Source organism: Teleopsis dalmanni, chromosome 2, assembly GCF_002237135.1.
Source record: "Teleopsis dalmanni isolate 2A chromosome 2, ASM223713v2, whole genome shotgun sequence".
Taxonomy (NCBI): Eukaryota; Metazoa; Arthropoda; class Insecta; order Diptera; family Diopsidae; genus Teleopsis; species Teleopsis dalmanni.
This window is the reverse complement of record NC_051847.1, coordinates 36,605,055-36,631,714: the sequence shown is the minus strand read 5'-3', so window position 1 is coordinate 36,631,714 and position 26,660 is coordinate 36,605,055. Positions and strand designations below refer to the sequence as shown.

At 28.5% G+C, this 26,660-nt stretch overlaps 1 protein-coding gene across 3 annotated transcripts; it reads left to right on the top strand.

The window, feature by feature from the left end:
- The first annotated feature begins 486 nt into the window (after window positions 1–486).
- Window positions 487–21,946, top strand: LOC119678801 (lysophosphatidylserine lipase ABHD12-like). Of its 3 annotated transcripts, XM_038090863.1 has the most exons (7): window positions 487–592; window positions 3,119–3,291; window positions 8,097–8,133; window positions 20,227–20,345; window positions 20,412–20,596; window positions 20,662–21,174; window positions 21,239–21,946. In XM_038090863.1, the coding sequence occupies exons 3-7, from the start codon at window positions 8,099–8,101 to the stop codon at window positions 21,563–21,565; spliced, it is 1,179 nt and encodes a 392-aa protein (XP_037946791.1). In that variant the 5' UTR covers window positions 487–592; window positions 3,119–3,291; window positions 8,097–8,098; the 3' UTR covers window positions 21,566–21,946. The 3 variants fall into 3 exon arrangements, with proteins under 3 accessions (XP_037946791.1, XP_037946790.1, XP_037946789.1); XM_038090862.1 differs by lacking the exon at window positions 3,119–3,291 and having other exon boundaries at window positions 489–592; XM_038090861.1 differs by lacking the exons at window positions 487–592; window positions 3,119–3,291; window positions 8,097–8,133 and adding an exon at window positions 14,504–14,907.
- The last annotated feature ends 4,714 nt before the right edge of the window (window positions 21,947–26,660 follow it).

Sequence of the window (26,660 nt, the reverse complement as noted above, 5' to 3'; positions counted from 1 at the left end):
GTATTATAAACATTTAATTTTAGTTGTTCAATCATCGCCAATTATGGTCTGTTTATATATTTATAAATATATGTAAGCAATTCTAAAAATTATAGCGTTATAAGACAACAATCAAATTTTTATATAATTAAAAATTAAAGCATTTCAAAATAATAAATTCAAAAGTACATTTACTATCATCTAAACAAATTGATTCAAACAATAATTTCAGTTAAAAGAAATTCGCCGTAAAAATCTTAACAACCCTGTTTTACTTTAGTATGTCATAACAATTCTGTCAAAATATTATTACGCGAAAAATCATCTGGAAAAGTTAAGTGTAGTAAAAATCTTTGCAGAAAAATGTAAAATAATTAGATTATCGTGCTAATTTCTACTATGATTATCGAAGATTACTTAACGAATAAAAAACAATACATATTATTCAAAATTTAAAAATATAAACTATATTGTTTATTCCTAATGTAAAATTTTTAAAGTAAAAATATCCTATCACAACAATAATTTTCATGCAATAACAATTGTTTATATACGCAAATAAGTAATGCAATTGAATCGATCAAGCAGTAATTATCAACATATAATATAAAAAGTAAGTATAAAACTTTTAGTTTAGCAATATATATCTTAAAATGACTGACATCACAACGGTGCCCTCTCCTGTAGATATTGTAAAATTGCCAAAAAAAATTTCAATAAGAAAACAACAACAACAACAACTGCGGTATATACAGGCCATAATAACGCACTGGGGAAGCAATTATAATTTATTCACTCTCGTTTGGCATTGAATTGCAAAAATTATTTCTTTTCAAATAATTAGTCAAACAATTATCAGAATTATTGTTGTGGTGCTTTGAAATGTTTTTAGTGTCATAAATAGGTAAGAACTCAAATTTTGTGCCGGTTAATTTAATCACACTAATTTCATGTGCAATAAAAATGAATTGTAATAAAATAAATTTTGGGATATATCAAAAAATTAAAATAATTATTATTTTCAACAACCATCTTCAGAAACTTTAATTTGAAGTACACCATAAAGATCATAAAAAATTCCATATCCATTTTGTTGTTTATATACTCCATTTATATCCCATCAGTTCCAAGACACCTTTATCTTCTGTGTTTCTAACAGATGTATGTGAAAAAAGTGTAGGGTGAATTGACAGCCTGTTTTACAGGAAAACCTACTCAAAATTCAAGGGATTCAAAAACCCATGTATGTCCAAAGTCAAGTATTAGTCTTGATCGTTACAAAAGCCAAGTAATCTTCAGAGATAGATTACCAGTTATGATCATTTATATCATATACCAGTGTTCTTAAATTTCAATCACTTCTGGTGATTAACACAAATAAATTCTTACGATAGACTTGATCACTTCAGTTTTAAGAGATAATAATGTTCAGGGGTTATTCTCGATTTTATTCTCGAGATTTCATTCTCGATTAGTTACAATTTACACTATAATATTTTACTATTAATTTCGATAAATATACACCATTTAATCGCCATACAAAATCCAAAAGAGTGTGTATTTTTAAAAATCCTTCATTTAGACAATAAAACATTCCAATGTGTAAATCATGGATGCAAGTTTTAATAAAAACAACGAGAATATAAAGCCAAGAAACAAAACAAATTTTAAACAAAGATTAAGAGAAATAATATAAACCTATTTTCCCGTTGCAAACAGCGATTAATTGACGAGTGTTTTCGGGACATAGATCTTGAAACCTCACTCTTACAGTAGTAGATCCCAGTAACAGCCTATTTTAAGTAGACAACACTCACGAGTGGTTTAAGTATATTCTGTAGTCCTTGGAATCTAACTCTTACTATAGTAGATTCTATTCACCCTATTTATCAGTAACAGTAACAGCCTATTCTAAGTAGACGAGGCCTTTTGATATTTTCACATAATGCCGACTGTATTCAAAGTATGGGAATATGGCTTGGTTTTCATTAGAACCTGAAATGCCACAAGTGTGCCATCTTATTGATATATATCTGTTTATATATAATTTTTAAAAGGTTTACAGTTTAGAACTTTCAATGTATTAGAAACATTTTGATATAATACAGGGTTAAGCGATTGAAGTGTTACATAGGTATATCTGTCAAACTGATACAGCCAACTGTGTGAAATTCATACGAATGAATTATTCCATCTGGGTGATTTTGGAGAGCAAGGTGAGGACTAAAAAATATGTCAGTATAGATGCGCTAAAGAAAGTCATTATTCAGGAATGGGCCAAAATACCGGAAGATCACATTCGTGAAGCATGCAATTTATTTTTTAACCGTTTGAAGGCCATAGCCAAGGCAAGGGGTAAATAGATTCTGTAATTTTTATTACTTCCACAAATTTTTATAATTCGAATCAATAAAAAATAATTTTACACAAAAAGGATCGGTCGCTTAAATAGGTAACAATCGCCTATCTCTGTAGTTACTATTAGAACTTCTCCATCATATTGCAATATTATTATTATGAAATATTATTTATTTATATATTTTTATGACAATCTTAATTGAAGAATATTAAAATTTTCAATGCGACTAAATATGGCCTACGTGCCAGACAAAAATAACAACTGTAATTAAATTTGACCAAAAAAGGGGGGGAGGGTGTGGTAATATATTTAATAAGAGACATTTGTTCCTTCTGCAACATAATTTTAAAATGTTTGTTCGACAAACAATTGAGGAGTTCAATTTCCTGCAATAGTTTGTCTAGTGTTTTGGTCACTTACTGATACTATAGCAACTTTCAAAAGTTCTAGAGTTAAATAGGTGAATTTTAAATGATAGTGTCCTTGAATTTACTCTAATTATCTATTTAATGTTTATTAACATGTGAATTAGTTTAAGTTTTTCCCTGGTGAAAGTTAGAATATGAAAATATATTGATTTTCTCCTGCATATGTAGTTGACAACACATGAACTTAATATTGTACATTAAATAAAACTGCACCTATGCTAACTTCATTGTATGAGTATATATAGCATTTCTAAAACCTTCGTTTAGTTACTATTTATTACCTTGACTTAATTTAACTCAATTTTTTATTGTTAATTTCGCTAATATAGTTTAAACTTTACTTATTTTACAGGTTATTCAACGGATGAGATGTTCGATTATAGTGTTTGTAAAATGCAATCAAGTTGATCCAATCTATTAGATTGTGTTTAACTTGGATATTACCTCTCCAATATTATATAATACTCATTTATTTTTTACAAGAAAAGAAAGAAGATTAAAGATATAAATAAACATATTCAAAAGGTATGTAAAAAAACAAAAAAAATGTAACAATTCTATAAACTTGTCTTCAGGTATCTGGATATACATTACGAAGTATACCCTAACATAGTCACTTATCCGACGTTGAAATATTATAGTAGTAATTAGTCAGTAAAAAACTAAGTCAATTTGAAAGAGTTTTTCAATGGTCTTCATATATGTGAACTTAGGTTTTAAGGTGTAACCTAACAAAGTTTGAAAGTTAAGGGTTATTTCTTAGGACCCTTCTTAAAAAAGTATTTAGGTATTTAGGCGAAATAAAAATATATTGAAACCAATTTAAGTTCAGTTATTTGCTCATATTGTTTTATAGTGTACTCCCCCTTCTCTTCTCTCTTCAAGTTACATTATTTATCTTCACATTTCAAGTCCTGGATGAATTTAATTTTATTAATGTTTAGGGTGTTTGTACTGCAACCTACAAATTTATTGTGTTTCCTTTCATGAGCTTAGAGTATTTCTCTAAGTCCTATATTTTGTAGCATTAAACCTACATTAAGAGTTTTATCCGAAATGAAAAACCTTTCTATGTACTTACGTTGTTTATGCATCAGTTTTGAGGTCTCATTCTTCTCTCTACAACACCTAAAAGTTTCATTGAGGTAAATGCTCAGTTTTATTTCTTCTTTTTTTTAACTCTGAGTGAATGTAACTATTATTAAATGACAATAACACCAACATATTATCTTAATCATTATTGAAAGCAATTTAAAAGTAATTACATATGATCGTACGCTAGAAAAACATTTCCAAAAAAACAATTCACAAATTATTTATTATATATTAAAAATCCTATATCATCATTAAAATTGTTTTTCCAGTTAAAACGATGTTAATGAATAATAAATTTTTATTAACATTCATTATATCACTGAGATATGATATAAGATTTAATACTCAGTCTGTCTATTATGACACACAAAACTCGTTTAATGTGTTTTAACGAAAGAAATTAGTTTCAGACCAATTTCTATACATTGCTAACTTTTTATTTATTTGTTATTAGTTTCTTACCAATATTTATACACATATACTATAACACAAGCATTAATAACATTCATATATATATATATATATACTAGCTGACCCGGCGAACGTTGTTTCCCCTTGCAATTAATTTTTCTGGCGTTCATTGCGTTGCTCTTGACTTTCATTAGCACGTGTGATTGTATCCTGGTTTCTTTCATTTTCATTGTTTTCTGCCGATCTATTTAACCGACGGTTCTGGAGTAATTGTGAATTCCGAGTTCGTCGACCAATATTTCCTCCTCGTCCACGAAGACGTGGCATTGTTTTTTGTACGTTATTTATATCTTTATATATATAATTCTTCTTGTTTGTGTGTGTTCAAGTGAATTCAAGGATGGTTTAGATTCACAATTTGATCCACTGGATAACGTTTTTTTAATTATTATACAGTTTTTTGGTATCCATATACATTTGTTTAAAAAGTTTAAACTCTAAAATGAATCGTTCAACTATCCTATTGAATTTTTGAATTCGCTGGATTTACCAGGAATACCTCCACATAACACTTAAGATTAAAAATTGGCTCACCTATAATTATGCTGCGGAATTTAAATGCACTTAAGCTATGCAACGGCAATTTTACGATTCATTTTAGAGATTTTAAAATTTTTAAACATATCAAAGTAAGCATGAATAAATTTTAAATTTCTAATATAAATGTATATGGATATCAAAAAATAAAAAATTAATTAAAAAGACATTATCCAGTGGACTGAATTGTGAATCTAAACCTTCCTTGAGTCCACTTGAACACACACAAAAAATTTCATCAAAATCGGTTCAGCCGTTTAGGAGGAGTTCACTGTCAACACACGTACAGAAGAATTATATATATAAGATATATATATATATATATATATATATTAGTATCCCTAGTCTCCGCTTTATGCAAATAATTCTCTCTAACTATCTCTATCCTGTACATTGTAACGCATTTCAGCTCATGCTTCTTTTTTATTGGATTTTGGTTCCCATTCCCGTTTACTTGGGTTGAATCTGTCGATGGCTATATTGTGAAGTCCACTGAAGATCCCCTTTTATGGTGTTACTTTTCATCATATTTTTATATCCTATACTCATCACAGCCTTTTCTTACTTTTTGTTTTGCTTGGAATGCTGTCAGGTCCAAAAGGTTAAAAATTGCTTGTGGCCAAAAGACGTGTGAGACGATTATAAAGAAATAAATTGCTTTCATTCTAAATAGTATTCTTGGTATAGGACAAAAAATTTTTAATTTTTTTATGATATTTTTGAATATATAAAAATGCAAATACAACAAATGCGTCTGTTTGGATTAACATAGGTGTTCTCCTAAGAATACAGGACTAGCGTTCATTTAGTTCCTAATAGATGTTTTCACAACATTCAAGCTTATAATGGAATGTCCTATATTGTTGAATGAGATATCGGTATATCGTTGGAGAATTCTCCAAAGAACTCAACATGAAACTATACTTTCGACTGCAATGTTTTTCAAGCATTTGGGTTATTTAGTTCTTAGTTATTGTTTTCACAATATTTAGCTACTTTTATTGAAATCCCCTATATTGTTAATTAAGATGTAGAAATGTTATCGGTGACTAGCGGATCACTGCAGCATTTTTCAGGCATTTAGGACGTGTGCGAGTTAAGCTAAATTGCGTTCTAAATGAGGGAAATTTTAAGTTGTGCCGATAATGTAGTGATGTGTCGATACGTGTTGATAAATGGCTAAATGTGTGCAGTGCAAAAAATCCCAAAAAATTTCCCATTTCGTTTAGCATCAACTTAGCCTAACTCACACACGTCCTTAAATCATTAAAAGTCTAGTTGGTGTTTTCACAATATTGAAGCTTGTACTAAAATATCATATATCGTAAATGAGATTACGATATGTTTTCGGTATATTGGGAAAAAAACTCAATTTGAAGCTACTTTTTCAACTAGTGGACCCATGTAGTCTTTCCAGGCATTTAAGTCATTTTGTAGATGACTAGTAGATGTTGTCTTAACATTAAAGCTTGCATTATAGAGACCTACTTATATATTTTTAAATTAGATGTTGTTAATTTATCGATGCACATGAAATGGGTTCTGATCGCGGAAGAATTTTAGGCAATCGTAGTTCGACAACAGACTCACTTCGTAACATTTAAAGTTGTCAATCTTAGCTATCTTCTAGCTGCTATTTAATAATGTTGTTTGATATCAAAAAATGACGTTATTATTCATCACTTGACTGGGGCCCGGGGACCTTTTGTAATCTTGTGTAAAAAAAAAATGAAATGCTTGATTCTACTTCTTTGAAATGTATCTCACTATGTTATGAGGATAGATTTGGTTAGATTAGTGTGTTATTCGGTCTAATTCACCAACTTATTTAGATCTTACAGGTTCATTGCAATACTATTGCTTAACACTGAAGCTTGTCTGTTCTATTTATTGAGCCATTTCGAAGTTTTTCTAAAGTTCAAAATGTTTTTAATCTTATTGTTGGGTACCTTTGTAAGACAGCTGCTTGACTGTATTATGGTGCTTCGTTGATCACTTCACAGAAGCTTCGGTACTAGCTCTTATAATGATCTCCTCGATTTATGTTATAGATAACACCTGTAGTTAATTACATTTTCTTTATCTTTGCACAATAAACATTCCTGCATTTAAGAGTTTTTTTTTTAATTATTATTTGAAGAATGTCAATATAATTTTAGAGAGTAGCAGCCAATAATAATTACTTTATTTTAATTATCTTTGTAATCCTCATGGACTGTTATTTTTTAAATAATATAATAAATTGTTGGCAGCCATGGTTAAGAGATATATAAAAAATTTATTAGAAATTAAATTGTTGTTTTGTCACTTTTATCTACTCCAGCAAAACTCAGTAAACTCATCGTAGTTCAGTCCGAAACAGTCAGCCGCGCTGTGCGTACGTACGATTAGCTAGCCGTGGCATTAATATCGGGTAATTTCAGTCGTACTAGTATATCTCGTAATATAGTTCATCAAAAAAAAAAAAAAAAAATTAAAATAAATATAATGAAATATAATCACAATTGAAAAATAAATGATTACACTTGCAATTATTTTTGTTATGCGAAATATAGTTTGTTAACCGCTGTTTTCGATGTGATACTATTTCGCTGAATAATATTTATTTTTATTTTTAATTTATTTAAAGCTTTAACAAAAAGTGCAATTTGCTTAATTAAGCAAAAAAAAAAAAAGAAATATTAAAAATAATTTATATTAATTAAAATGTACAGTGGGCGTTTGTTGTAATGAGTCTCTTTCAAGTTCAAGTGTAAATACTAATGACATTTAAACGAGAACATAAAATTGTTGCATTAAAGAAATAAAAATTAAAAAAAGTTTTATTAATTTGCTTATATATTTTGTTTTTAAATTATGAAATTAATTATAATTAAATTTAATGTGAATTCTCTCGTTTTCTGCATCTCTCTCTCTCCCTCTCTCTCTGTCTCTCTCTCTGACTGTCTGTCTAGTTTTTACTCTTGCTCTCTAGCTCTCCCATTGGTTTATAACTGCTATTTATTGTTTTAATGCAGCTGTTATTTATTTACATATGAAAAGGTCACTTGCTGTCTTCCTAACTTCCCCTTGTTGAACTGTTAGTCTAGAATCGTAGCTCTGTTAGTTCCTCAAGTTCAGTAATTTGTAGGGTCTTGACTTTGTTTAAAAATAAAATATAAAAAATTTATAATAAAATGACTGAAATATATTTAATAAATAAAAGATTTTATTTCTCTATTTTGCAGTGATGGTATTAATGCGTAGACGGAAATTTATTAAAAGGTGATTTTTATAATTCTTGTTTTTTACTTTTGGTTTAAATTTTTTTTATTGTAGTTTGTATAATTTAAACTGTTTTTTCTTATCTAATATTTATTTTTTTTAGTAATTTTTGTGAGAACTATTTTTTGCACATATTTTTGTATGCCCGTTTAAGCATGTCTGAGGCTTTTTTCATAGCGATAAAGTTAGAAAAAATTAGAAGAAAAAAAAAACAAATAAATTTACACTTGCTTTATTAATTGAACACAAATTTTAGGTAGTTGAGTTCAAATAGGTCATTTTATTAAATAACATTTCAATCTAATTGAGTTAATAGAAAATATTCAATTTATTTTAAATGTTTCTAGTGTATGTGAGAGATAACAACACAGTATCTATACCTAATAATTGAATAATGTGAAGTTTATATATCTGATATATTAAACAATAAAATATGAAAAACAAGATACATTTTGGATTGCAGAGCTCATAATGAGTATAATATGGTATTGTTTAGGCATTTTAATACTCATATATCACGCAATGCATAGTTATCTCATATAATACGTGCAATGTTTAATTAAAATATAACCTTGCATTGTCAATATTACAAATCTAGAATCCTCATTTAGTATTGCACCATACCTGAAAGTAACGATATTTATTTATATTCGTACCTTGCATTGTCAATATTACAAATCTAGAATCCATATTAAGTATTGCACTATACCTGAAAGTAACGATATTTATTTATATTCGTAATTTTTAAAAGTATTATGTTATACTTCCAGTAAAACACTTTTCTTCTTCGTGGTTATTATATTTACAATAATAATATTAAAAAATTTTCGAGCAAAGTCTTACGTCTAAGCTAGCAGTGATTTAATATAGTTACTTAAAATAACACAATAACACAATCGAAATCAATTTTTAAACTAATTATTTCGACTTATTGTAATAAATATTAATTTATTAAAATAATTTTCGACTTATTAAAATAATTTGGTTTTTATATGCTTATGAACTTTGTACTATAAATGAATTAATTGAATCTAATGCAGTTTATGATTGGTAAGTCTGAAGTAAGTTTTTCAATCAAGATTCACTTAGTGTGGTTTTCACTTCGAGCTTAATTTATAACACTAATATTTCGCCAGGGAAGTAAGATTACCTTGATATTAACAGATGTTTTATATGAGAACAAATAAAATATGATGTGATTCGCTATATCTATTTATGAAAAATAAAAGTGTCTACTAACACTACATACAAAAATGTTAGATTACTCTAATAATATTCGTTAGTTCAATACAATTTAACGGAACGAGAGTAAGTTAAGATTGAAACCAGATTTACTAATCGAAACCCTGCGATATAATTATAACAAATCTTGTGTCAGGATCAGGATAGCACGATAACTAAAAATAATGATAATTACTTATATAAGTACTTTTTGAAAGTATGAAAATACTAGATAGAATAGAAAATTCTAAAGGCGTATATAGATTCATTTGAGTACTAAAAAACTTTGATATCAAAATAAAAATATCTGGTATTTACTTATATTAAAATATCCATCATTATTAACCGCAACAATAATTGTTTTGCGTTAATATAATTCACATTTAAAAAAAATGTTGCTAATATTATAATAAATAGCATTTATTGTAATAAAATATTTCAGCTTGGACTTAGTCAGTTTCAGTAAATTTTAAAATACTATAAAAATAATATAAAATATCGCATTAAATAAAAGTCTAAAACTCTTATCAAAATTTTCTCCAAATATTTCTGTTCAATAAATTAATATAATATTGATTACTACATACCAATAGCGTATACCAGGGGATAGGTTTTGTGGTGTTTGACACCCCCAAAAATATTCTAAAACTTTTTATACTAGTTATAATTGAATATTTTTCAATTAAATGTTTTCATAAAAACCTGAATAACCCCTTAAATGAGTCTCTATGTACGCCCATACTAAATACCTTATAATACTTTTTATATCAATCATTGATTAGTGTACAAATTATTATCAAATATGTTTAAGATACCAAGTAAAATGTAGTAAACAATTCTTGGAATATGTGAAAAAGGGGAAAAAAATAAATATCCCATACTTTATAGTAAATGTAAAGGTTTAAAGTAAACGTTTTTAGTAGGGTTTCAAAAGTAATGAAGAAACAACAACAAATATTTTGTTTAATTTATTGAAATTTGGCTGATCAAACAACGCTGTTTTGAGTAATGCCAAGTACTCATCATCAGTGATTTTAGAAAATATACGAATTTTTATTTAATTAGTTTATAATATGTTAGACCGCAAGTACTAGGCTTAGAACTCGTGCCTATCAAATTTGAAACGATGACTAATCGTGGTAAACGTTTTTAGTTTTAATCAAGTATTTTTTTATCAATGAATTCTATATAATATCAGTACTGAAAACAATTATAAAATTTACTTAGGAGTTATATTTTTTAGTGATGAAAGCAAGAAAATATCTCTAGGAATCAATAGATATAGTATTTATTTGTAAGTCTATAACACTATTTAATAGTAAACAGTTTGCACTTATGTTGATATGCAATATATGCAGGAGAATATGTCTAGGAATTCGCAGATGTAGTATATATAGATGGTGATCTATAGATATGTCATTTTATTTAACTATAAATAGTTTTTTGATATTTTGATAATTTTACAGAGGAACCTTCTCTCCACTTCGAATAATTCCTAGTGCAATTGTCATTGTTAAAAACCACACTTCTACATCATATACATTCTTTTGTTGAGATCCTCAAAGTAACTATATTTTTCGCAGTAATTTTTTGATGCAGTGAGGTCGGATTTGGAGAAAACGCCATGTGCAAATGATATCAATTCAGAGTGCAATTCTAATCATTACAAATAGTTTAGTAATAGTGCATTGTCTTGATGAAAGAACAGTTTCTTTTTATTTATTTTAGGATCTTTCTTGTATGCTATCTTTTATATATGGCATATAGTTGTTGTTGTAACCCGCTGAGACCTGAAAGCAGATAAGCAGATAACATGAAAGGATTTACAAAACGATTACATGGGTTATGATATGGGTGGGTGGTAGTTGAAAATGTGGGAGAAGGAATGAGGAGAAAAAATGGATTAAATTGAAGATCAATCATCCGGGTTCAGACGGAGAAACTTGGCCACTTCAATGGGGTGTGTATACAATCCAGTAATGCTTTATAATATACGTAATCACTTTTGACAGTGTTTCTGAAATTCTTATTCTTGAGTAAAACTGCTATACTTTTTTCGTTGTTTGTTGCGCTTTGTTTGGTTTTCGTAGTTTGCTGTCCCCTCAGCTGACTATCGACATATCTTCGGAGTGCAGTAACTGGTCAATGTTTCTTGTCACCTAAATAAAGGTTATTAAACCTTGCCAATTTTCTTATAAAGAAGGGTACTTTGGACTGGGTAAATCGATTATTTTAGAAGTGGTATCTAGATGTCAGATTAAGAAATTAATACCCACATATTGTTTGGATGTGTGGGGAGAAATATGCTAAAAAAAAGAATAGTATTTATTATTCTCTCTCTTTCTCGATCTTACTTTCTTTCCTTCTAAATATTCTGTTTCCTATATTTTATCATTTTTATTTCCTTTTAGCTATAAAACCGTTTATGTTTTTAATTTTTTTTTTTTTGAGAATTTTAGATATTGAAATCCAAGTAATTCGTAGATATATAAAAAAGTAATATGCTTAGTCATTGTTTTTTAGTTAAACTTTCGTTTCATTAAATTCGCTGCGTTATCGAAATTCGTTTCGTTTAACTACTAAAACGCAAGTATCTATATTTTGCTTACATGAAAAGTATTGTTTTCTTTAAAAATGAATCACAACGTTCTCATGTTATCGGACGATCGTCATTAATTGATTGCAAATTGTTAAAAGCCCCATAAACTTTCATTTTTTATACAAAATGTCGTAGAAATTTTTAAAATTTTTTTGAAAACATACTCATTGCTCTACTTTATTTTGAAGTAGTTTGCGATTATAAGTAATCCGATATCTTTTTTTTATTAGTGATTTTAATTACTAATAGACACTTAACTGTTAATTAAAGCTAATGTTTTGTTTATTGAAAAACAATATTAGTTTAAAGATCATTTTTGAACTCATTTCATTTTTATAAATTGTATATATAAGCTACACCTACGCCTCTCCCGGCATCACAATGGGCAATATATGCCTCCGAGTGGAAGTGCTGACAACGGTCAGCACGCGCCTTCCGAACCTATATATAAGCTAAGACTGAATTAAAGTAAACAAATATAAATCTCAAATTCAAGTCTTATCACTATTAATTGTTTTTTTTCAATATTTTGCAACTATTTGTAAATATATTTTTTGTAGTGTTTTCGTCATCAAATTATCTTTAAGGAAAATTTATTAAAAACTATTTCATAATAAATATTTCTCCTTTTACGTATATGACATCAATAGAAAATTATTTTATTCTTTAACTTAAGTGGAATTGAGTTGGTTCCTCTTCCTTTCTGTTATCTCAATAGGAAATTGTAAATTCTTGGTGTATATTATTCACTCTCTAATGACAGTTATGATAAAGCTATGAGGTTTGGAAAACTGTTGCAAGGAAGATAACAACGGCTAAGGCAAGCTTTAAGGTTTGAATAATATTGTTAGGAAGACCAAGACAAACTAAAAAGTTTGGCAAAATATTACGGATTGTTATGCTGTCATAAAGTTGCTCACAAGTGTAGAGACGAGATTAGGATTAGTATAATTGTGTCATTCATTCTTAAATAAGAGGAGTAAAGTAGACTACTTTTCCAAGTCACATTGATGTTGCAAAAAAAATTTAAACCTGATGAGCGGTCCAAACACAGTATTGCCCTTTTGGATAATGTAATAATATTCGGCATAGGTTTACAACAAAAAACCTGTCTTATGTTAAGATAACTTTGGCTAAAAGATATGTTACAGAGTGCCTTTATTACAATGGAATAGCACAATGATCTGTAAGAACCAAAATTAGCATGAGTTTGGAAGCTTAATAAAATTTATTAACTTAACACTCTTCTAAGTTCAAACAAAAGAGTAAATCTAATGTTGTCTGTTCTTACAGGTCATTATATGGTAGATATGCACGTGACTAGATAAGGTGCCGTTAATAGAAATATTAATGCTGTAAGGATAAAGAAATAATTCAGTACTTGTTAGAGTAAATATTAGCTAGACAGTGGGGTGTCCAGCTCTTTCCACACGAAGGGTTGACTTCTTGGGAGATTTTTAGGAATTAGCAGACGTAGACACAGTTAACCTATTAAGACTTTCAATTAATCTGTTAAAAATCAAATTGCCGTAGAGGGTTCTGGGTAGGTGTGGGAGAAGTTTCGTTATAGTATCACAATGACCTACATGAATTCGAATACATTTTGTGTTAAGACTGTTATTTTAAATTATTATTATTATTTTATAAATATCATTGTATATATTTCTGTTTTGCATTTATTTGACCACAACAAATCTTTCAAGATTACTGTCGGATACTAAATGATTTCACTGGAAGGTGCTATGAAGGCGGGCGCTAATTGTATTTGTGTCCTAATAACTTTTGTGTTGGGACTGTCACTATAAAAATAATAATAATAATAATAATAATGTATATTATTTTATTCAGTTTTGTTGTCGTATTATTTGACTTAAATCGAACTTTCAAGGTTTCTGTTGGAAACTGAATAGTTTTGCTAGACCTTGCTAAGAAAGCTAGGAAAAAGTATCCCCCTATAGTATCACAATAGGTCCTGGCTATATCGCTTGGGATTGTCATTATATATATTGTATAATATTAAAATCTATTATTTTCATTCTATATAATTTCATTATAAAATTATTATCGAATAATTTTGGTGTTGATTACTTGACCGAGACGTTTCATTTTCTTTATATATGAATATATATAGTTCAAGAGAAAAATTTAGCGTTATGGTATATCATAAATAGAACTTAGATATATTAAAATAATAACTTCTAGAAAAAAGTATTTTTAATCAATTTTAAATTAAGCATGCTTTTATATTATATAATATATAAAGCTTCATTTTCGTTTGTATTTCATTTCATATATCTTTTCATAGATATTCCAAAATTAAAGTTTTTTTAAATTTAGTTTATTATTTTTTAGGCTATAATATTACAATAATTATGTGAAAAATGTACCTAAAATTGATGAGAATAAAATCGCACTCAAAATTGTTAAGTTAAAGTATTGAAATATATATAAAAATAATAAAAATTATGTGAACTTGACATATTACTAAAAACAAAAAAAAAATTTAACAAAGAAATATACAAAATTAAATTGAATTAAACAATTCAAGTGTAAAGTTAAAATATATGTAAATACTCGTATGCATATAAATTTTATTAGTTTTTTAACGTAAACTTTGAACTGGTATCACCTCCAGTATCATCGCGCTAAATTTCGGCTATTTCAGTTTTAATTTATAAGCACTGATGTAAAACTTGCTTCAAGATCTGCAATAGCATAGTTTAATCCGGATAAAACGGAATTAATGCGAACACCACCTGGCTTTTAATTAAAACAATCCGTTCTCGTTATCCCTTCGATACTCGTACTGCTCGTATATATCTCATTACACGTAAAGAACAGTCAAACCAACAACAATTCACATGCGCGATGTACGAAATCCATAATTTTATAAACGTACTCTTTTGTGCCACAGTAATACCTGGATCATTGCTTCTAATTTGGATGATTGGGCTGTAAGTATTAAAGCTCCCATTAATTGCTATGCTAATATGCCTTTTGTGCTCTGTGTACTGTATCTTCTAAGTGTATCTCCTTCTGTAAAAATTTCGGTGTTTTTTTTTTATTCAGCAAACTATTATAAATCTTTGGAACAGCTGTTGCTTTTTTATATTTTAAAAATATATATGTGAACTGTGTTTTTTTTAAGTTCCTATATGTACACATATATCCTAAACTAATTTGTTGAAGATCAAAATTTTATCATAATTCGTTCTTATAATAATGTATAGTAATTGTTAACAAATCTTGGTTTAATTGATAAGACCTTTCTAAGTTCTTAAAGCTTTCGGGTAAATAGATACGAAAATATTTTTGAAACCGAATTCTTCTGTAATCTTTTAAAATTTGTATATTTAAATTTACAAGTTACCTAAATAGGTGTATCTAACCTAGAGCAAGATTTTTCTACCACAGGTCCCCAACAGTAGCACCACTCTACTGTTTGTAAAATATTGTATTTTTATTTTTACCGATATTATTTGTTTGGAAGATATTGGTACAGGTTCTTGAGAAACACATCGAGTATTATTTCGATTTTTGTAATATACGTTGCATATTTTTACATTGGTATCGATCTCTGCAACAACACATTGAATATTTTTCCGATTTTTCTAATATACTTTGAGTTTTTTTTCGGTCCGCAGTACGTTTGATCTAAAACTTTGACTTAGTGCATAATATTGGTACACAAAAATGTCGAAAATGTCTCACTTGGATATCTCCAATGCAAGAAAATGATACATAGGTACAACATGATACATAACATAAAAAAATGTTGATATAAATCACGTTTTCTGAAACATTTACCATACATTTATTTTTTGAAAAATCTTCAAAAAAGTGGAACAACCAATTAATGGCTATTTAATGGACCAAAATCTAGTGTAATATATATAAGTCGTTTTTTAAATAAATAGGTTTTAATGAGCAAAAAAAATTTTCGCTGATCCTTGTGACTTTTCATTAACACTGCCTAGAAGACTTCTATGAAATATCATGAATTCGAATGGATCGTTGTTTCTTTGCAGAAAAATAGGTCTTTCTTTTTAGTTATACTTCCTTATATAGTCAGGTTTTATGGCTATATATTCATTCCAATATTTTAAGTACCATAAAATAAAACAGTTATACCAATGTAAAGTGCTTTTCTAGTCTGCAGAGACAACTTGTTCTTTAGTTTCTCTCTAGTTCTTCTTCTTTAATTGAAGAACTAACTAAAATTTAATGTTCATCGCATACAATCACATAAATAACAAAATGTTAGAAATAATGTTATTAAAATTTTCTCTGTTTCTAGCAGTATCGTTCTTAACCCAGTACAATATCGGATGTTCCTCAGTCAAGACATTTGTTTTCTTTCCATGTCGCATTTGCCTTCGATTCAGTGACAGCCATTCATATATCGAACCTCGGATGAAAAGACCAAAATACCGCGTTTTTCTTTTTGATAGTTTTATTTTGATAGTATTTAGGGGTTCTCTATCTTTTCTTAATCTTATTAGAACTTCTTCATTTGACATTTTGTTCGTCAGAAGAAGCTTCAGATTTCATAAGTAGCACCACATTTTAAAAGCTTCTCTCTAGTTAGGTTTTACTTAAGCTTCCAGACTGATTCACCAAATTATGTGTTATGATCTTAGTAATTATCTTATGTCATTACATACATTACATTATGTCATTACAATCCTTGATGAAGTAGTAGTATCACAACCCATCCGTTTCATGTTTTTCGAACCGATGTGAAAACGAGTTTTTAAACACTTTAACCATTCATTTTTTTTCTGGCGGTGCTAATAGCTACCTTGGTACCAATTATTTCGTCTCATGATCTGTAAGACGTAAGCATGTTGATACATTATGCCATTCTATTATATGATTGAGATTGTGTCGGATTCGGTGAAATTGATCATTTAGTAGTATTGAGTCATATGTTAATCAAAGTTTTCTCCTTTTGAATATGACCGCAGAAGACGGCATGTAATGTAATTTTATACTCTATACTTCGTATACTTATGCAAGAACTACACGAATCGGGTACTTATATATAATATTTATCTGATTTTCTGATGTAGACTAACAAAACTAAATACTGTATTCGTTAAACTTATCTTTCCAGCAAGTTAGTACATCTAAGTAAGCAGCTTTCCTTTTCACAGTTCAAATAAACAGAATATAATACAGTTAATATAGTTATAATATAGACTTTTTCTACATGTATGTTATTCTGAAGAAATCTATATGAGCTTGTAACAAGATTTGTATAGGAATAAAGTACCAATGTTATTCTTTCATTTATATTATAAAAACAAAATATTAACATCCTTTGCAATTGTGTTACTTGAACTCCTTACATTAATATTTTCTACATATTCTCGGATCTACAACTACAAGAAGAATCGTTAACTATAGAAGTATTTGTTGATTCTATACCTATATGTATATTTTATCACCTATAATATTGTACATATAAATTTATTTATAAAAGTACTTAGTACTTTTAATAGCTTTTTTTTATAATACATATTATTTGTTTTTTAATGTTTAAATAAATCGTTAAGAATAGAAATGCTTCCATTATCTATCTCATTCTGATCTCTATTTGTCATTTTATTTTGTATATACCTATACCTATATATAATAAAAGTAGTTCATTTAATTTTTAATTGCACTCTGTTTTTTTGGTATTTGTAGTACGTATATACATATTGCACATAAAATAGTTTTTTTTCTAATTTTAAGTTAACTGATGTTTATCTTTTTTATTACCAAAAATTAACTATTTAGTAATTGAAAATATATTCAGTGAATTTTAATAATTTATATTTTTATAGCTAGCGTAAATAATTTAATATCATTGATTTGGGCATGTCAGTAATAATGGTGGAATGTATATAGAAATTTAATTCTACTATAAATAAGTGTCATAATTCGGAAAAAAAGATTGAATATTAATGTATCATTGTAGATTTTAAAAAACTTCATTCAACGATGTATCATATGTAATAGTATTATACAGAAAAGTGTTATTATTTGTTATAAATGTGCTTTCTAATAACACATAAATTAGAAGAAAATCAACATATTGTATTGTAATAAACTAACTTTCCGTAATTATAGTATATATTTGTAGAGAGGACAATAAAAGTGTCTCCCATCTGCTCCATTCTTGTCCAACAAATGAGCCTTATCACCGTTTTTTGCGGATCATGATCAACTGCAAAACCTTCCCTTAAATATCATTGTAAGCTTTGCAAAGGTTCAAAGTGGTTTTAAATGTCTGAGGTTTCCTTATACTGTAACACAATGGGCCCATAGACCTATGTGGATCTTTTTGCTGGTATATCTTAAGTTAACCTAGAATATATAAATTAATCAATATGTAATATCCCTATCTTAATTATTACAAGTTATTTATCATTAATGAGAAACCTTATTGGGTTCGCAGTGGGTTTGGAGCATAGACTACTCTGCTCTCTTACTATAGATATTGCTTATCATATGCCCATATCCTCTTCGAAGGAATGGTACTATAAAAAAATTAATTTTTAATAATATCTTATTTTTATAAAATACAATGCGAAATGAGACTCCGAATCCCTCAACAATTTGCACGCTTTATGAATATGAACTTACGGAGTCTTTTTTTTATTCCCGAAACGAGCCTTTTTTTTGAATCCATAACAATCGGTATTTTTTTAGAATTAACATTTGGCTGCAAAGTCGGTACCCAATATCAAGAAATCGATGGTTTCTTTTATACATCAACACTCTGATATTTTCTTAGAACTAACATTTGGCTGCACAGTCGGCACCCAGTATCGAGAATTCAAGTTAGTTTGTGTTTGATAGGCATGGAACTTACTGTTCGCTCAATATGAAGTTTAACACATGATAATATGTTGACTTTAAAAATGTTATGCCTCCGCTTTAAACACGTTTTCGAGTATTCTTTGTTTTCGATGTACTGTATAGGAATTTGTTTTTCATCGCAATATAAACTTCTAGCTTTAACTTTTGGAACCACTCTTGTTGGAGATGAGACTTTTTTCGAGTTCATCCATAATGTTTTACAACACTCCCTATCGCATTAGATTGTGATATAGTCCGAGACATATGTAAACAATTTATTCAGTTTCAGACGTTCGAGGGTTCTAACAATAGGGGTTTGTAGTTTTGTTTTCGAATATATCACTATTTCACTGTTAAGTCTGTGTTTTAATACGAAATATTTTTTTCCGTGAAGTGTGATGTAAATGTTTGCACATGCATAAAGAATATAATCAATTTTTTATTAAACAAAGTGTGGGCATGGTGTTGCCATCAGTTCAAAGTTGGAGCAGTTTGAAGCTCATTGCAGTTCAATTGAGCTATACCATAAAAAAATGGGATTATTGTAGTATTAGAAGAGAGAGTTTTAGCAAATCTGTGTAGTTTTTGAAGAGACCTACTTTTATATGCTAAATAATACCGATAATTATTAAAAAGAATTTATTGCATTGTGATATAATTCCATTGTTAAAGAATTCTTAGATAATTGTCTGAACATATAATATTTAATATATTGTATCATTAAGCTGATTATAGTTCATATAAACTAACCTATAAAAAATGGGCTTACTATCAAAAAAGGAACATTTTAGAAAACTAAAGAAGCCCCTATATTCCAAACTAAATAGTGGAATCGGAACAGCGCTAATTTATACACTGCATACTCTAGAAAGTGACAAAGGGTTTTATTGCATTTTGAGATACAGCTAGTAAGTTCTAATATGTTTAGAAAACCTTTTCCGTTCCTTAATTCGAGCAGTATATATATATTGTTTTAGTTAGTTACTTGTCTGAGTTATTAATATCCCATATTTTATATTAACAAAGTTCTTTCAAAGAAAAAAACAACGTGTTCAGTTATACAATATACAATATAATATTTATTTAATAATTTTTTAACTGATATTTGTAATATAATATGGTTTGACTTTTTAATTATAATTCTTCGCCTGCCCAATATTGACTATGGTCCAACATCTGTCAAAATAGAAGAGGCAAGTTCTGTAGTACAAGGAGAGGTTGTGTAAATATTTTTATTTAAGTTATGGAATATGTCTATTGTAGAAAAATTTTTTGGAATTATTTTAATAGTTACACTACACAAAGTTGCATGTCTCAATATAAAATCATAATATATGTGTGTATATTGTATATAATATGTATAATATAAAACTTTTACCATATATTTGTCCATATAAATTTTTAACACTATAACTTTCTTTCAGAATCTCCCTAATTCTAGCTCAAATAGGCTGTGTAATTCTGCTTACGGTATTCGTTATATTTCCAGTTATTTTTCGTTACTCCATAACATTGCAAAGAGGCATACTTTTTTTAACATTTAGTAAGTAACAAAATCAATCATTCCGGTGTAAATATAAATATTAATATTGTATTTTCTTTTTTGTAGTAAGATATCCCAAAGATCTCGATTTAACGAACCCAGCCAGTATTGGTCTTTATGGTACTAGAAATTTTTATCTAACCGTTAAAGACTCAGACGTTGATGATGAGGAGGGTGTGAGAATTGGTGTTTGGCACGTCTTACCGGTATATATGGTAAAACGTTTTGCTAGCGAATTAAAAATTGATCAAGTAAACTATATAATTAGATTTTATTATGTTATTAGATATTTTATTTTATTTTTATATATTTTAAGGACTATTTGCAAGAAGACTTGTTCAATACTACAGAAACCAAAGATGAAACAATTGATCAATTGGAACCTACACTTAAGTCCGAATTTCCGGAGGTAACTGCCGAAAATGAACAATTATTTTATGAGCGCTTGCTGAAAATACCAGGCACCATTATACTATATTTGCATGGTAATACTGCGACTCGTGGCTCCGGTCATCGTGCAGAAGTGTATCGAGTTATAAGAAAATTAGGCTATCATGTGCTCTCATTAGACTATAGAGGCTATGCTGATTCAGATCCTGTGCCGCCAACCGAAGAAGGAGTGGTACGAGATGCTATGGCAGTGTATCAGTACATAAGGAATATCACATCAAACCCTATTATAATATGGGGTCATTCACTAGGAACGGGCGTTTCAACGAATTTATGTGCTCAACTTAATTATATGAATGAACAAGGACCACGTGGCGTTATATTAGAAAGTCCTTTCACAAATATACGTGAAGAAATACGTTTACATCCTTTTGCACGCGTAAGTTTTATTTTAAATTAAAAATGATTAAAATATTTCTAATATCTTGTTTAATTTCTTACAGCTCTTCAAACATTTGCCGTGGTTTGATCTCACTATATCGCGTCCAATGTACAGCAATTCTTTGCGTTTTGAATCTGATCATCATATAAGTCAATTTCGTCAACCCATTTTGATCATACACGCCGAAGATGATTATGTTGTGCCATTCCATTTGGGTTATAAACTTTATCGGATTGCACTTGATACACGCGGAAAATCGTGGGGTCCTGTTGAGTTTCATCGTTTCGACGGCTCAATGGCTTACGGCCATAAGTATCTGTGCCGCGCACCGAACTTACCCGGTTTGATCAGTAATTTCGTAAACACATATCGCAATGAAGTTTATTAAATATTTATTAAATTTGTTAAATGGTTTTATATTTGAATTAACAAATTATGAAGAAATAATGCGGTTTTTGAAGCAAAGTAATTTTTGCTCAGTTTCAATCAAACTGAAGTGTACTGGTCTTTCTCACTTGTTATGTGAGTTAAATTATGCGGTGATAAATTTATGTATCCTTTTGAATAGTTGCTAAAAATTTGCTGTAAAGAACTTAAATTGTATATTTGCAAGATATTATTTTGTTATTAATAGTGATTTGTAATTATTTTTTTTCTAAATTTTATTTGAACAATTAAAAAATTTGAACGAAAGAGTGATTTTGCTTTTTCAAACTTAGAAACAATAATGAAAACAATAAACCTAACATTGTATCAATGATCATGAGAATGAGTATTAATTATGTTTATTTTGAAATTTTTTTTATTATTTAAATTTAATATTTTAAGTAATTTTTTAATGCTACTATTCTTACACACTTTCTCTACATTGCATATCGTGATCCCTTGCTTCGTATTATATATACATCAAAATCTAATACTATAATATTGCAATGTAGTACCAACGAGGGATAACTGCCCTCCAGTTTCGAAACTAAGTCTTCTTCGAGACCACGTTTTCATTGCAACAAAATACTTAACATGGTTTTGCCTGAAATCTTTAGTGGTGAAGGACAGCTATAACATACAATGAAAACTGTTTTTTCCTGATTACGGTCAAGATATAGTCACATACTGCTTGTTAGGCATATTCTTTATGTGTGGTCATACTGCAGATCTGATCCTTCTCAATTCAAGCTCTATTGGTTTATGACTCTGTTCCGTGGAAAGATGTTTTCATCTTAATTCAGACTAGTTTCCTGCAAAGCATCTCATGCACTTATATCTTTTAACTTATATGTTGTTATAAGCCTCCTTCTATCCCATTCCAATCTATAAATTCATCTTGGAATACATTTATGTTTTCTGTTTATTAAGTTTCAAACGTCAAACAGTAAATCATATGTCCTTTTAAACATCCGATTCATATAATGTCACTGGTATTTAGGTTTTAAGAATATTTAAAAAATAAATTAAGATTTTATAGAAAGAATATATATACACCATGATATAGGTATCATGGTGGGTACCAGGCCAAAAATCAAATTGTGTAAAACACATGATGAAATTATTAAGAGAAGTACTGAAGACTACTACTTCTTGGGTTGTACGTTAGTTAAGAAAGAAAACTGATGAAACGAATAAGATAAAGGAATAGTTACAAGTTTTTCCAAATTCATGGAATATAATGGGAAGAATCTTTCGAATTAAACTTAATGAAATTATGGAAAAATAGACACTCTTTCTAGGATATGGGTTATAATTGAAAGGTTCCTTTGAATCGAATGTTATTTTTATATAATTTTATGTTTATGTTATATGTAAATTTCACAACCTGAGAGACTCAAAGATATTGTTACTGGTTCTAGTAAGTATTAAGATCTAAATTGAAAAATTGTTTAAAACTTACACTATAAACTGATACTTTAGTTAAGATCTGTAGCAGAGATCTTCACAGGCTTAATTTGTGAATATTTTAATGGATATTTAAATCAATCAATACATTTTAATAAAATATATTGAGTTAGCACTTATATTTGATAGATTTTCTTCACTTTCTGACTCAGATCAAAATCGAGTACTTACTAGAAATAATTAAATAATTTTGTAAAATTTTTGTCAATGTCTATGTTCTTTTACTTTAGACAGACTCAATTAGTTATAAAAGTATAGGTTAACATATTCTATCAGATCACCTGCCTTTAACCTAACCAATCTTTCTTTAATCGTACTGTGGAGCGACCTCCTTAAACCCGTAGTCTATATGAAACGATGACTAATAAGTGGAAGCTTTACAGGTGTAATGCAAACCAGTCCTGAAGGTGCATTGGATGTCATCACAAGAATACTTTCACCAACTATTCAGATTTTAAAGTGTCAAAAATTGATAAAGCATTTAACTTCCAGAACATTAGTAAAAATTTTTTCCAGAGTCACTTTAGTATAGTATATATAACATTTTATATCTATTTCTTGATATTTCAGATCATATTACAAAAAATATTTTATGAAGAAAGGGAAGATTACCATTCTTAAATAAAAAAATTGGACAGACAGCGTGGAAAAATAATAAAACCTTTATATCGAAATGCATACTAAGCTAAATATTTAAGGCGAAAAAGCGACAACCAATCAATCAATACAATGTCAGACAGCCACGCAGTTCTATTAGTCTTAAATTCTGTCAAAATTCATATAGGGGTACTGAAGAAATTTTTAAGGCTTCTCAATGAGCTGGAACAAAGTAACTACATTTTTTTTAGTGTATTTCGGGATATAAATGATGTGAAGACTACGAAAGGGCTGAATATTTCGCCAAACTAAGACCTCAACATTAATTTATGGATCTGAGCCTTTCTGTACTGCAAATAGAGGTAATATAGTGTATAAACTCTGATACTATGTAGATAAACTGTAAAGGTCAAAGATAGGTTAAGAGATTCTTAAATCCATATAAGAGGGTTTTAATAGGAGAGCCGATATCCCAACGGGTTTCAGATAGAGCATTATAGTTTGAGGTCAAATCTCAATGAAATTCGCTTTTTACAACGCAGTATTTGTTGTTTTTGTAAAATGGACGTTGAAACGTTTGAATATAGTCTCTGTGAAGGCTGTTTTTAAATTCGGTAGTAGCAGACCTAATTATCTTATTTTTTCCTTTTTTTATAATATTTAGAACAATATAAAACCATCAAAGGACGTACCGTTTATTAAAAGTGTAATGATCGGTTAAAATAATTGGGGTTAACACTATAAACTACCCGAGTAGCGAATTATAGCATAAGCCACTTAATTAATTAATAATAATAATTAATTATAATATACATAAGTAAATGATGAGAGTATTTTTAAATATTTTTACAGTGTAATTTTAATCGTTTTCATATTTTTTATTCAGTGCCACTATAAAAAAATTAAATATATTTAAATTCATATATTTTCGTACGTTTTAATAGGTGAATGTAAAAAATATAAAACTTCTTAAATTAGTTTTAAAGAATGTATTTTATACTTACCGATATTGCGACTTCAGTCTATTGAACAATTAGCTCGTTTGACAAAAAAAAATTAATTAAATTTTATTATTAAAATAATAATAATAAATTATATATGTACATATATATTTATTCAGTTTTAAATGTTAGATAAAGTTGAACTATTAATTAGGCCGTGTGCGAGTTCGAGTAAATTGAGGTAAAGTTAATTAGAATTTCCTAGAGATTTTTTGCACTGTACTTATGTAAATATTTATTTATTGCACTTATTTATTTTTTATTGGTTAAATAAGTTTTCAAATTTATTTTAACAATGATAAAACCTAATTCACCTCATTTTCATCTGATTTATTCTACTCGAAATTTTGGTCAATACCAACATCTCTGAATACCGACATAATTTATTATTTCCCTTAATTTACCATCAATTTACTCGAACACGTACACGGCCTTAATATATGTATATGAATTTTTATATAATAAATTTTTAAAATTTTTCGCAGCTAAACTATCAGCTTTCCGAATTTTTTAAATGCATTTCATTTTTAGCGTCCGCTGTTTCAATTTCATTAATTTCAGTTCCATTTCGTCACAAGTTTGTATGGTTTTTGCCGGAGATAAAGAGATACGAGAATAGAAAGAAAAAAACAAAAACAACAATACATTGGGGTAACGAAAAATTAGTTCTCAGTCTGTTTCAATTTGCCTCACGAGTGGATGTGTCGATCGGATTGCGGTATGGTTTTGTTTGTATCGCTGTCGCGGTGTTGTGAATTTTGAATTGTATTTAAATAAATTAAATATAGTTTGTTTATTGAAATAAGTGTATTTTGCAAAAAGTGATCCAAATTTTTTGAATTTAAATATACGCACGAAATTTGCAAGAGTTCCTAAATTGTGAAAAAAAATGCAAAAGCAAAATTTACTGCACTGCAAAGTTGTGTGAAAAAAAAGGGAAACGGTGGAACCAAATTTTCTCTATTCCCAAAACCCTTTGAAATCAACAAAAAAAAGTTTAAAATAACTTTTAAAAATTAAGTTATTTGTGCAGTGTTAAATGTAAAATGTTTAAATAATTACTGAAAATTAACAAAAAGAAGGATAAAAAAAGTTATAAATAAAAAGAACTCTTGAAGTGAAGTAAAAAATCGCCCTTTTTATCAACATTTACCTTATGCGGCCTGCTTCGCTTTGTAGAGTGGAGGGTGTGTTTAGTATTCCTGCTGCGGCTGCAGTAATTCTATAAAGATTGTGTAAAGTAAAGTGTAGAGGCAAAGGCACCGATAAACATCCAGAAAAAGCATAAGAATTGATAATATTATTTTTGGTTTTTGTTTGTTGTGTTACACGTTGTTGTTGTTGTTGCCGCTGCGGGTGAAGTAACACAAACACAAACGGAACAAAAAAAAAATAACAAACAAAAATAGTTAAAAAAATTTATACAAAATAATTTAAAAATTACTTAAAACAAAGAAATAAATTAATAATTAGAAGTTCTGCAAGCAGCGAGAATAAACCAAAATTTATTAAAAGGATTAACCAAATTATGTGGTAAGTTTAGAAATTTTTAAAAATTTGCGCCTTTTTTTCTAAATTCTAAAATTTTTTCTTCTATCCTACATTTTTGTTCATTTCCTTAATTAACAGCAAGATAACATGCGAAAATAGTTTGTGTTTGTTTTTGTTGCTGCTGTTGTTGGTATTTTGCACAGCGCGCATGAATATGGGAACAACACGAACAACAACAACAGTTGTTGAAGTTTTTTCTTTTTAATGCTTTGTGGAAACTCTTCCTTACACGCCCTTTTTGTTATGACAATCCTCTCAGCATATCAAAATATTGACTCTTCAGAATTTTCATTAAAAAATTCGCATTTAACAAAATTAGTTTTTTTTTCTGAATTTGCTTAATAATTGAACATAAAATGAAGTTAACCTTTTGCATGTCTTACCCCTCAACTCTTTCGCTTAGCTTATGTATAACAATTACTTTTGAACAGCTGAAAATAT